General features: G+C 41.7%; 1 protein-coding gene across 4 annotated transcripts in view; it reads left to right on the forward strand.

Moving 5' to 3' along the window:
• Positions 1-12,560, forward strand: part of Heatr5a (HEAT repeat containing 5A) — a 106,840-nt gene that overhangs the window by 47,910 nt on the left and 46,370 nt on the right. For all 4 annotated transcript variants that reach the window (XM_057782434.1, XM_057782436.1, XM_057782435.1 and 1 more), the window contains exons 15-19: positions 3,418-3,581; positions 3,669-3,844; positions 8,784-8,889; positions 9,479-9,666; positions 12,068-12,224. In XM_057782434.1, coding sequence (XP_057638417.1) covers positions 3,418-3,581; positions 3,669-3,844; positions 8,784-8,889; positions 9,479-9,666; positions 12,068-12,224 — 791 coding nt within the window. The remainder of the gene's footprint in view (positions 1-3,417; positions 3,582-3,668; positions 3,845-8,783; positions 8,890-9,478; positions 9,667-12,067; positions 12,225-12,560) is intronic.

Below are 12,560 nucleotides of genomic sequence, written 5' to 3' on the forward strand. Positions count from 1 at the left end.
CTGTGTCACCCTGTGCTCTCTAGAAGGTGCCTTGTCGAGGGACTTCACAACACCCTGGGGACCATTTCAGTGCTACATGACTTAACAGCCTAGGCTGCCGCAAAATCAACCCTCAAGATTTATACTTCAAAATCCATACATCAGTATAAAATTTCAGGGTGTTGAGTTTTTAAACATTTAGAAATGTAGGCATATAGGGGCTGGAGAGATGGCTCAGAGGTTAAGAGCATTGCCTGCTCTTCCAAAGGTCCTGAGTTCAATTCCCAGCAACCACATGGTGGCTCACAACCATCTGTAATGGGGTCTGGTGCCCTCTTCTGGCCTGCAGGCATATACACAGACAGAATATTGTATACATAATAAATAAATAAATATTTTTTAAAAAAAGAAATGTAGGAATATAAACTTAGAGTCTATAGGCTATTTTCTGATAAGGGAGGACATTAGTCTACCTTTAAAGAACTTTAAGGAAAAGGAAAAATAAACCTTAAATTTGTTTTTTACTTGTGTTTTTTTTTTTAAAGATTTATTTACTTATTATATACACAGTGTTTAGCCTCCATGTCGATAGCAAATAATGATTCTGTTGGTTGGTTGGTTGGTTGGTTGGTTGGTTGGTTGGTTGGTTGGTTGGTTGGTTGGCTGGTTGGCTGGTTGGTTTTTCAAGACAGGGTTTCTCGGTGTAGCCCTCCCTAACTGTCCTGGGGCTCACTTTGTAAATCAGGCTGTCCTCGAACTCACAGATCTGCCTGCCTTTGCCTCCCAAGTATTGAAGGTTTTTCTTAAAGATTAATTCCAGCAAGCATGGTGACTTACATCTGTAATCCCAGCATTCCTGAGCTGGGGCAGAAAGAACCCCTTAAGGTCAAGGGCAGCCTGGGCTATAGAGTAAGACTCTAACTCAGGAAAAGGAGGAGGAGAGTGACTGACTACTGAGATTTCTGGTGGTTGTGGAATAAAATTTTGAGTTCTTAGTTTTTATTTGCTATCTTAGGTTTGATGTGATTAAGTTCTTTTACCAGAAAAAAATTATGCAAGGGATTATTGTAACTAAGAAATACTTCACTATTTTCATACTTAGCTGTAGCAACAGAAGTATCTTTTGTGTTGTACTGACAACAAAATCATTTTACTGAGTGTGCTGTGAGTTAAACTCACAAGCATTCCTTTAACTGACTCTGATTTGTTCTGCCAAGCCCTCATTGGTCCCTGTCTACCCTCTCTGATTGTGTCTGTGAGCTTAATAGTGCTTTTGTGTCCATGGAAACTGCTGCCTACCCTCATATTATTGTTATAGTTATAATTCTGCCAGCCAGACCTGGTGGCACAAACCTACGAAACTGAGTCAGGAGGGTCTGAGTTGAGAGGCTGCCCGGATTATAGATTGTAATCATGCTATTCTGAGTAATTAGTATGACCTCGTCTCAAAATAAAGTAAAATGAAGTTGGGGGCTACAATTCAAGTGGCAGATTTCTTACTTAGCATGTGGAGGCCATCCTCTGATCAGTTCCCAGCACTGCAAAACCAAGTGGAAATTCTCCATAGTACCCCCAGTTCACCGTCAATAAATGAGAAATTCAGCACAGTGGTTAGAAGCTCGGGTTCAGTCAGGCTGCCTTCAGATCTCTGTCATATCTGATCCTGTCTGCTCATCTGATCTCAGAACATTTCTTAAGAGACTCTTTTGTAAGCTGTTAGGATGTTTTAAAACACCTATTGTCTTGAATACATTTTGAGTGTTATGCTTTGTAGTACAGTAGCGTTTTTTAAGTTTTAAACATAATCTCACTGTCATGATTTCTTGTTTTAAAAATGACTAAATGTTGGGGGCTGGAGAGATGGCTCAGTGGTTAAGAGCATTGCCTGCTCTTCCAAAGGTCCTGAGTTCAATTCCCAGCAACCACATGGTGGCTCACAACCATCTGTAATGAGGTCTGGTGCCCTCTTCTGGCCTGCAGACATACACACAGACAGAATATTGTATACATAATAAATAAATAAATATTTTTAAAAAAATGACTAAATGTCAAATATCTACTCAGTCTCCAAATTTCCACTGTCTTCAACACAGAACTACCCATCACCTCTCCCCAGAAAAGATGTGCTACCTCTAGGTTGACCACCCAGAACAATGGAGAGCACACTAATAAACTGTTAAACTATTCCAGATTGTTACCATCATCAAAATCCGGACGATTGAAAGATCTATAGAAAAGTAACTTTGTTCTCCTAATGCATTACAATGAAGGGAAGCACAAGGAAGAAGATAAGGGGTTCAAAGAGACTTGAGATCTGTCATCTGACTGCCGTGTGTAGACCTTATGTAGATCTAGATTCCACCATAGACACAGACAAAGATCACATTTGTCACATAATTGGAAATTTGGGGACAGAGTAGATACTTGATGTTCCATGATTTTTAAAACATGAAATTATGATGTTAAGATAAAACATCCTTAACTTTACTGACCACAGATTTGTAGATGGAATAATAGCACTGTTTGGGATGCAGGAGACGGGTAGAATAGGATTGCTCCAGCTTGATTGCTCCACAGGGCATGAATTGTAGCACCAATGTCCCCTTCAATGTGCAGGGCGTGGGTTGTAGCACTAGTGTCCCCTGTGATGGTGCGGTGTGTGTCTCCTATAATGCTGCTGATGTTTTCCTTAGTCAATGTGTAGTATTTTCAGTCTCTGCTTTACTTTAAACCAGGTTGTTCTGCTTATCTGTCCTCCATTTTCTTTTGAGATGAAATTGTGGTCGGTGTCCAGGAAGGCTTCCTTCCAGGTCCTGGCCTCAAGCAATCCTCCTTAAATGGTCTATGAGAATATTCCACCTTGCCGGGCTAAATTTTCCTTCCCTGATGCTAATGAGTGAACCTAGGGTCTTAAACATGCAGGGCAAGTGTCATACCACTGGGCTACATACCCAGCCTGTTCAGTTGTTTTATTTTGTATGGAGACAACGTCTCTATATAGCCATGGCTGTCCTAGAGCTCACTGTATAGACCAGGCTGGCCTCAAACTCAGAGATCTGCCTACCTCTGCCTCCAAGTGCAAGGATTAATACCATGCCCTGATAGGTGTAGGTGTTTTGTTTCACAGATGTGTTTATACACAGTTATTAGATGCTTAAGGCATGAAAGAGTTGGACTCATGTACTTTTGTTCTTCCTGTAGTTTTATTTTAAGCAGTGGTAACATGTACTTTCTGCTGCAAGTATTTAAGCTTCACGTTGTCATTTCACTGTTGTGGATAACAGCTGAGCCGTTCATGTGTAGTGCAGTTACTGAAGATCAGAAGTAGAGTCTTAGGCTGTGAGACTTTATAGTTGGTCTTCTGTGCTCTCCTTAATCCCATACTCTAAGGACAACAGCTACCAAATTGCTAATTGTTGTTTTTCTCTGACTCTACAGGGAACCTCAGTGCTATCCTCAAAGAGCTGACTGCTGAACTGACTGCCCCTGATGCCCAAGCAGCAGCGTCTGTGTGTTTACTTCCAGCCCTTTGTCACCCAGATGACCTTTTGATATTGAGTCCTTTGCTGCAAGAGACTGACCACAGGTTTATTGAAGAACAGGTATAATGGCTTTGCAATAATTCTTGAGGAGATTTTTGTCTTGAATGATTTTTTTAACGCGTATTTGCTTTTTCTGCCCCCATCCAGCTCCTTCTTGGTAATGGTGTTGCTTGTGGAAGTCTAGAATACGACCCTTACTCCATCTATGAGAAGGACGTAGGAGGAGACTCCGTGCCTAAGCCCCTGCCCCCAGCACTGTCAGTTTCTAACTCCGCATCCAAGCTCTTTGGGGTTGTCTGTGCTCATGTGGAAGAAGCTGAGAGGTAAGTCTCTTCTGTCGTGAGGTGGAACGTCTGTCCAGTGAACTCACTGCTGGTCGGGGAGGGGTGCCGTCAGATGACCCCATTAGCCGCAGAATGTCACCTGTGACAGGTGAGATAAAGTCTGTTTTCACTGTAGATAATATTGATAAGAAAATACTAGATGCATCTGCCATAAGCCTGGCACAGAGGAAACAGGGGTTTTGAAAATACCAAAGGCTAATGAATGATTGATTTCTCATTTAAGATGCCAGGTTCTTATCTGGATCAAAGTCCACTGCTCAGGAAATACTGTTCTCAGAGAAACTAGACAACTGTGCTGCTGATCAGGAGTTTACGGATTATCCCTCCCCAGCACTGGGTTTCAGGGCCACCACTGGTTTACATAAGTGCTGGGCACTAAATTCCTGATTGAGCGTCTCCTCACTACAGATGCTTTCTTTTTCTTTATGTATTCTATTCTTACATTTCTAGAGAAGAGTGGGCTTAAAGTATCTATATTTAGCCAGTGTGGTGGTGCAGACCTGTGATCCTAGTGCAGGAAGGCTGAGGCAGGATAATTCTCAGTTCCAGTGGAGCATGAATAGACAGGGAGACCCTCTCCCCCTGAAAATACCAACAAGCAGGCTAGGCGGTGTTGGCATATGTCTTTAATCCCAGCACTCAGATCAGACTGGGCAGTGGTGGCACACGTCTTTAATCCCAGAACTCGGGAGGCAGAGACGGGTGGATCTCCCTGAGTTCAAGGCCAGCCTGGTCTACAGAGTAAGGTCCAGGACAGGCTCCAAGCTACAGAGAGACCCTGTCTCAAAGAACAAAAAAACAAACAAACAAAAAAATCAACAAGCAAAATGAAAAAAGAAAAGTATCCATTTTTCAAATGTTTCAGAGCTTTTTAATCTTATTGTGACTGGTATTATGTTTAAACAGTAAGATTATTCTAAGTTTAAAATGAAGTCTGTACTGTATTTATGTACTTATAATTGAAATGATTGAGACTGGAAAGATGTTCAGAGATTACGAGTGCGTATTACCCTATTAAAGGACCAGAGCGTGGACCCTGGCAGCCACATCAACAGCCCTCAAGCACCGTAACTCCAGCCCCAGGAGTCTGAAGTCTGCTTTCGGCTTCCTCACATGCCATGCACACACACAGGCATAACATGTACAGACACATATAAATGAAATACATTTTATATGGCGGAAGTCTGAGGACAGTTTGCAGGAGTCAGTTCTCCTCTTCCACTGTGTGGGGAAGGGATTGAACTTGATGGCAACACCTTTACCCACCGAATCATCTTACTCCCCCAATCATTTTTTAAAAGAATCTATTATTATTATTATTATTATTATTTCATTCAGTTAGTGAGCGGTGAGGTGTGTGGAAATCAGTTTCTCTTCTGCCACGTGGGTTCCAAGGATCAAATTGTAACCCATCTGGCATGATGGTTCCATACGTTCCTGAGAAGGGGAGTGTGGTTTAAGGAAAGAGATAGAAAAGGAACAGAAGACAGAGTCAGAAGGGCATCCAGTGAGTACCGTGATCAGCCCCAGGTTTATTTCTCAGAGTTCTTGTAATACCCAATCACAAGGGGAGGGCACAAGACTCCCATGATACATAGAGCAAGCAAGTATAATCACCTCCTTACAAGTCAAAGCATCCTGTTGACTGGCCTTTGAGGAGTAAGGCATCCAGTAACCATACCTTCAGTCAAACATCTGTTGTTTAACCTTGAAGGAGCAGGAATAGGTCTGAACTCTGACCTTTAGTCAAGGTGGAACAGATTCACTTCTGTGGGCTCCACAAAAGTGAAGGCAACAAACTTTCCTTTATACTCTGTTTATCTCATGGAACTGCAATTTTATTTTAGACTAGGTGACTGTATTCTAACCATAGAAATCTAAAAATAAGAAAAGTTTGCATTGCTAGTACTAAAGCACAAATGTTTATGTTTAAAGGGTGGGATGGTTTATATTGTTAATTTTGAGAGAGTCTTACTGTAAGGTCTTGACTACCTGAAGCTTACTGTGTATCCCTGGCTGGCCTCAAATTTAACAGTTCTCCATGGTTGGCTTCCTGTGTACTAGCGTTTCAGTACCACCATAAACAGCTACCATATTTTTTATTAAGAAAAATTGGAGCCGAGCACTGGTGGCGCATGCCTCTAATCCCAGCACTTGGGAGGCAGAGGCAGGTGGATCTCTGTGAGCTCGAGGCCAGCCTGGTCTACAAGAGCTATTTCCAGGACAGGCTCTAAAGCTACAGAGAAACCCTGTCTCAAAAAACAAAACAAAAAAAAATTACAAATGGCCTCAAGGTCTCTTTTTTTTTTTTTTTTTTTTCGAGACAGGGTTTCTCTGGTTTTGGAGCCTGTCCTGGAACTAGCTCTTGTAGACCAGGCTGGTCTCGAACTCACAGAGATCCGCCTGCCTCTGCCTCCCAAGTGCTGGGATTAAAGGCGTGCGCCACCACCGCCCGGCTATGGCCTCAAGGTCTCAAACAAAGACATTGGCAAAATAAATTATTGTATTGATAGACTGATGCTAATATTTATTTAAAAGTGTTTTTCTGTAATCGTTAATAAAATGGGGAAATGTGTGACAGTATGCTCAGAAAAAAAAAGTAAGTCATAACACCGGTAAGTACAGTGTAAGTCCAGTTTTCTGAAAATTATTTCCATAATCCTGGAGTGGGGGTCTAAAAATAAAAATAAAGATTCTGAAATCTTGGCAGTAACTCTTCCTAGATGCCAGGGTTGGAAGTGAACTTTGGAGTAGTGAGATTCTCTCAACCCTTGGTGACCTGCCATTTTTATTATACCTTCTTCTTCCACCAAACTTCCTGCACTGTTGGGCTTTTAAAAGGATCAACACCCATATCTCCTTTACTTTGATAACAAAATTGCTACTGGACAGAACTGTAAGCCTTGTGACCTTAACACTCGGATAGAGATCTGGCCTGCAAGATGACTCGGGGTAAGGGCTCTCGCTGCCATACTGACATCCTGAATTCCATCCTTGGGATTCATGTCTAGGTGGAAGAAGAGAGCCTGAACGGTGTTTCTCTGACTACACACATGTGGCATACATATGTACTCCTAGTAAACAAACAAATGGGATTAAAAAAATCTCAAGGTAGAGAGAACCAGCACCATAAAGTTGTCCTGACACCCCCAACACACGCATACACACACACACACACACACACGAATACACAAATAAATAAAGATTTTAAAATGACAGAGATCTGATTCAGCACTCAGGGACATTGGAGTGTGGTAGAGTCTCATAAAGGGTGCCCATCTGCCTTCTCCCCAGCTCTGCACTGTTTGTACCTTCCTGATGCAGTTCTTTTATGCTGGTGTGATGAGTACATGACTTCCAGCCACATCCCTAACACACGAGACATTTCAAGGTGCTGTTGCTGCCATATTAATTCCCAGCCTACAAAATACTCCTTAGTATTGTTTCTGCTTTCTTTTTTTAAAAAATATTTATTTATTTATTATGTATACAATGTTCTGTCAGTGTGTGTGCCTGAAGGCCAGAAGAGGGCACCAGACCTCACTACAGATGGTTATGAGCCACCATGTGGTTGCTAGGAATTGAACTCAGGACCTTTGGAAGAGCAGGCAATGCTCTTAACCACTGAACCATTTCTCCAGCCCCCTGTTTCTGCTTTCTTAATTTAAATGGAGAGAAAGTGTTAACCTCAAACAGTGTTTCAGGGGAAAATTGATAGGGTGGTGGTATGGCTTGTCTCACAGGTAAAAGTCTTGAATCTCGCCAGCCCCCAAACCTCTGTTTTTAAGTGGCATTTAAAAAAAAAAAAAAAAAAAGAATGCCTTGAATTCACTGGCCACAAACTCAGGATCCTCCTGTCTCATCCTCCTGACTATTAGGGTTGCAAGCTTTGTGCCTCTCTGCCTGGTTTACATAAGCTACTTTGTAAAGAGGCAAAATTCTGTAATATTAAAGAGGTCATGTGTTACAAATGTTCGTGTAATTGTCAACATTGAGTATATGAATTAGAATATTCTCAAATAATAGCATTCAGTTGGTCACCTTTTTCTAGAGTCTAGTAAATACCTGTGATAACCAATTTATAATAAAGAACGTTTATTTTTGCTCACAAATGTAAAGGTTTCAATGACTGGTTGAGTCAGTGATTGATGCATGTCATGTTGGGACTGCCTGCCAGGGCAGAACCCCTACCTCACAACCAGGATGCAAAGGACTTGGAGACCCCGGTCCTCAGTCTTCTTGGAGGAGACAGCAATGACCAGAAACCTTGTAGTAGTTCCTACTTTGCCTCGGCTCTAAGCTAGGGAACACGAACCCTACCATACAACCTTGGGAGTGTGTTCTCACAATTACAGCTACCGCAGGTAACTTAAGGAGCATAAAGTACGAGTTTTGAAAATGTTAAGGACTACATTTAAAAGAGTTTTCGAGGCCAGCTGGTCTACAAGAGCTAGTTTCAGGACAGGAACCAAAAGCTACAGAGAAATCCTGTCTCGATAATCCAAAAAAAGAAAAAAGAAAAGAAAAAAGATAAATAAAAGAGTTTTCCCTGTGTTTCATAGACTGGAAGTTAGGAAGAGTAGGCAAAAAATTGTATGTAGATTACAGGTAATGAGTGAGGTAGCTGAATTTCCCATGGGAAAAATAAAAAATGTTTTGAAACAAGACAGTAGTAGTCTTTTTCATAAAACAATACTTTTTTCCCTTTGCTGCTGGAGTGGCCCTTTATAAAAATATTTTCCTATGATTATTATGTATATTTTTTTCCTTAAAATGTTTCAAGGTGTTGGATAATACCTTCTCACTTTAGTAGTTGCCACCAAACATGAACAGGAGAATCTGCAGGTGTTTGGCGGCTCTGCAGCTAATTGGCCCAGCAATCTTAGCTGCGGTTAACTCCTGTGGCTTCTGATTTCAGGATTCCGATCCTGGAGCAGCTCTTGAGCAGCATAAAGCACAGCAAAGGAGCACGTCAGCAGACAGTTCAGTTGCATGTTGTTTGTGCCGTTTCTAATCTATTGAAGGTAATTTTACTTAAATTACTATCTACTTGGTATTTTAAAATTAAGTAAGCTTTGTAGCTAAGTAGGTTTTATGCTGATGCGTCTAGAGAAATTTATTATTTATTTTTTTTAATCTCTGATAAAAATATTTTAGGACGGAGAGTTGTCCTTTACTTTTTCTCCATATAAAACTTGTCAGTAAGCCAGGCAGTAGTGGGCATTTGGGCAGAGAACTCTAAGAGTTCAAGGCCAGCCTGGTCTGCAAAGCAAGTTCCAGGACAGCCTGGGTTACACAGAGAAAACCTGTCACAAACAAACAAACAAAAAAAAACTGACCTTGACTCAGTGCCACACCTTAGCTGACTAAACCCGCCGGCCCAGAGTGGGCCAAATCCAACTGCTGCCCTTATAACGTCTTACTGTTGCTCAGTAAAACATGATAGACATGATAGTGTCCATTTATTCATTTTATGAACATCGTGAGTAGTCATTTCTGTGTTCTGTGTTTTCTTAAGTGATGAACATGCTTGATTGACAAGAATATATGTTTCAAACTAGATCAGAAAATTTGCTGTAATTGTACATTTTAATTGTTTTTCATCTTCTTTAGTATGTGGCTGGCTCTAAACGAAGTTTAGGTCCAGAAGTAAGAAGACTTGTCCTTACATTAATGTTGGGAGCCCTAGAAAGTCCCAATCCCCTTTTGAGATGTGCGGCTTCGGAAGCATGGGCTAGATTGGCCCAGGTGGTTGATGATGGAGCTTTTACAGCTGGATTAGCTCAAGTTAGCTTTGACAAGTAAGTGAATCTCTTAGAGTTCATGGGCTGTTAACAAAATGGGATGTAGTCTGCTGTTTAATGGAACTCGTAAGAGTATTGTCCTGCGCTTTAAAAAAGAAAATGTGTTGATGTGGATGTTACCAGATGATGACGGCAAGATTTATGTGGATGTTATAATTGGCCATATGCAGTCAGTAAATAGACTCTAGGCCAGTGGGACAGCTCTGCCATGTAAAGTCCATCTGATACGTATCAGGAGTCTGTAGGAAGGGAAAGCTGTAGGCTGCAGACCACAAGACCTGTAGCCTTGTGAGGTCACTTTGGGAGGTTCAGTTATCTTGAACTATTCTGAAGAGGTGGTCAGTAATATGATCCTACTTATTTAAGACTGTTTAAGGGGAAGGAGTATAAATTTGAAAATGATACTAAAACAATTACAAATAAAGTCCATGATTATACTGGGTGTGGTAGCACATGCTCATAAACTTAAGAAACAGAAGCCGGGCAGTGGTGGCACATACCTTTAATCCCAGCTCTCAGGAGGCAGAGGCAGGCAGATTTTTGTGAGTGCGAGGCCAGCCTGGTCTACAGAGCTAGTTCCAGGACAGCCAGAGCTACACAGAGAGATTCTGTCTCAAAATAAAAAGAAAGAAATAGAAATAGAATTGCCACTGACTTCCTTTCAGACAACCCCAAACCTCATACCAAGACCCTGTCTCCAAAATGTTCATGCTTCTGAGTTTACTGTAAACACAGTCAACTGGTTAGTAGCTGTGGTGGTAATGTGAGCACTTTGGCCCTGGCTCCATATTACTCTGTGGGATTCCAGCTGTCCTCTTAAAATGCAGCAGTGATAGCATAATCTCAGGGCCATTGGGAACAAAGCCAAGGTGCCTGAAGAGCATGTGAGAGAGTCCCAGTAAATAATAACTTCCTTATAGTTTTAGTATCAGCATCCTGAATTGAAGTGAGGGAATTAAAATGTAACCTAATAATGAAATAGTATTAATGCCCACCCTATAAACTATGTGTATACATGTATATGTCACATATAATGTATATTTGCATGTATGTTGTATGTAGTGTGTATGTGTATATATATATCTGTCATGTAAGCATATATACTAAATTGTATATATCTCTGAAATGGTATGGTGAAAAAATGGTAGGCTGTGGTGGTGCACACCTTTAACCCCAACACTTAAAAGCAGAGGCAGTCAGATCTCTGTATGTTCAAGGCCAGCTTGATCTACACAGTAAGACCCTCTCTTTTTTGGGGTGGGGTGGGGGACAGGGCTTTTTGAGACAGGGTTTCTTCACATAGCCTTGGCTGTCTGGAACTAGCTTGTAGGCTCACCCTGAGTGCTTACATTAAAGGAATAGTCGATTAAAGGCATAGGCCACCACCTCCTAGCTTGAGACCCTGTCTTAAACTTTTTTAAGAAAGGAAAAGTAAATGTCTTACTTAGGGTTTTAATTGCTGTGAAGACACCATGACCACAGCAGCTATTATAAAGGAAACCATTTAGTCTTACAGTTTCAGAGGTGTAGTCCATCATCATCATGGGAGACAAGACAAGTGCAGGCAGACATGGTACCAGAGTAGGAACTGAGAGCCAGCCCTGCATCTTGCACAGGTAACAAGAAGTGTTCTCTCTCACTGGATGTGGCTTTGGTATATATGAGACTTCAAAGCCAGTCTCCACAATGACATACTTCCTCCAACAAGACCACAGCTATTCCAATAAAACCACACCTCCTAATAGTGCTGCTCCCTTTGGGGACCGTTTTCCTTCAGACCATCACAAGAAAGATACCTTTCTACTTTTCTGATTATTCGTGTGTGTGTGTGTGTGTGTGTAGTTTTTCAAGACAAGGTTTCTCTGTGTAGCTTTGGAGCCTGTCCTGGAACTCACTCTGTAGACCAGACTGACTGGCCTCACACTCACAGAGATCCTCCTGCCTCTGCCTCCCGAGTGCTGGGACTAAAGGCATCACCATCACCCAGCTTCTAATTATTCTTATGAAAAGTTTTGCCTATATAGCAAGTTACATGTATTGAAGATTTTTTATTTTTCATTTATTGTTTAGTTTGTACATGTGTGAGTGGTGCACATGTATGTTTATGATTACTCATGTGTGTGTGTGTGTGTGTAAATACATATGCAAGAGTATATGTGTATGTAAGGGTGTTCATGTACGTGTGATGGTGTGCATGTATATGTGTGGGTCCACGTGTGCCACAGCTTGCATGTGTGTACATGCAAGGCTCAAGAGACGGAAGTAGCCCTTTCCTTCTGTAGATTGAGTCCTAGAGTTAAACTTAGGTAGTCAGCCCTCACAGGCTGAGCCCTGCACACACTTTGGTTCAGGTTTATCTTTTCTGTACTTGTGTATATTTTTATTTCTGTAATTGCAGATTGAAGTCAGCAAGAGATGTGGTTACCAGAACAGGCCACTCGCTGGCTCTGGGATCCCTGCATAGGTACTTAGGGGGCATAGGGCCTCAGCACTTGAGCTCTTGTATTGGAGTCCTTTATACTTTGTCTCAGGACAGTACTTCTCCTGATGTGCAGGTGAGTCTCCTCACGGGACACCATCCTTTGAATCTGTGACTTCTTCTTGATTCAGATTCTGTTTTTACTGACAACTGATACTCGGTGTTAAATGTCAAAGCTATTGTTAAGTTGAACAGATTTTAAAATTCAAATCTCTCTTCCATTCATACTCATGAGAGCCTAAAGTCAGTCACATTCAGTGTCTGTGAAAAAGAAATCAGGGGCTGGAGACATGGCTCAGAGGTTAAGAGCACTGACTACTCTTCCAGAGGTCCTGAGTTCAATTCCCAGCAATCACATGGTGGCTCACAGCCATCTGTAATGGGGTCTGGTGCCCTCTTCTGGCCTGCAGGC

This window comes from Chionomys nivalis, chromosome 10 (genome assembly GCF_950005125.1).
Source record: "Chionomys nivalis chromosome 10, mChiNiv1.1, whole genome shotgun sequence".
NCBI lineage: Eukaryota > Metazoa > Chordata > Mammalia > Rodentia > Cricetidae > Chionomys > Chionomys nivalis.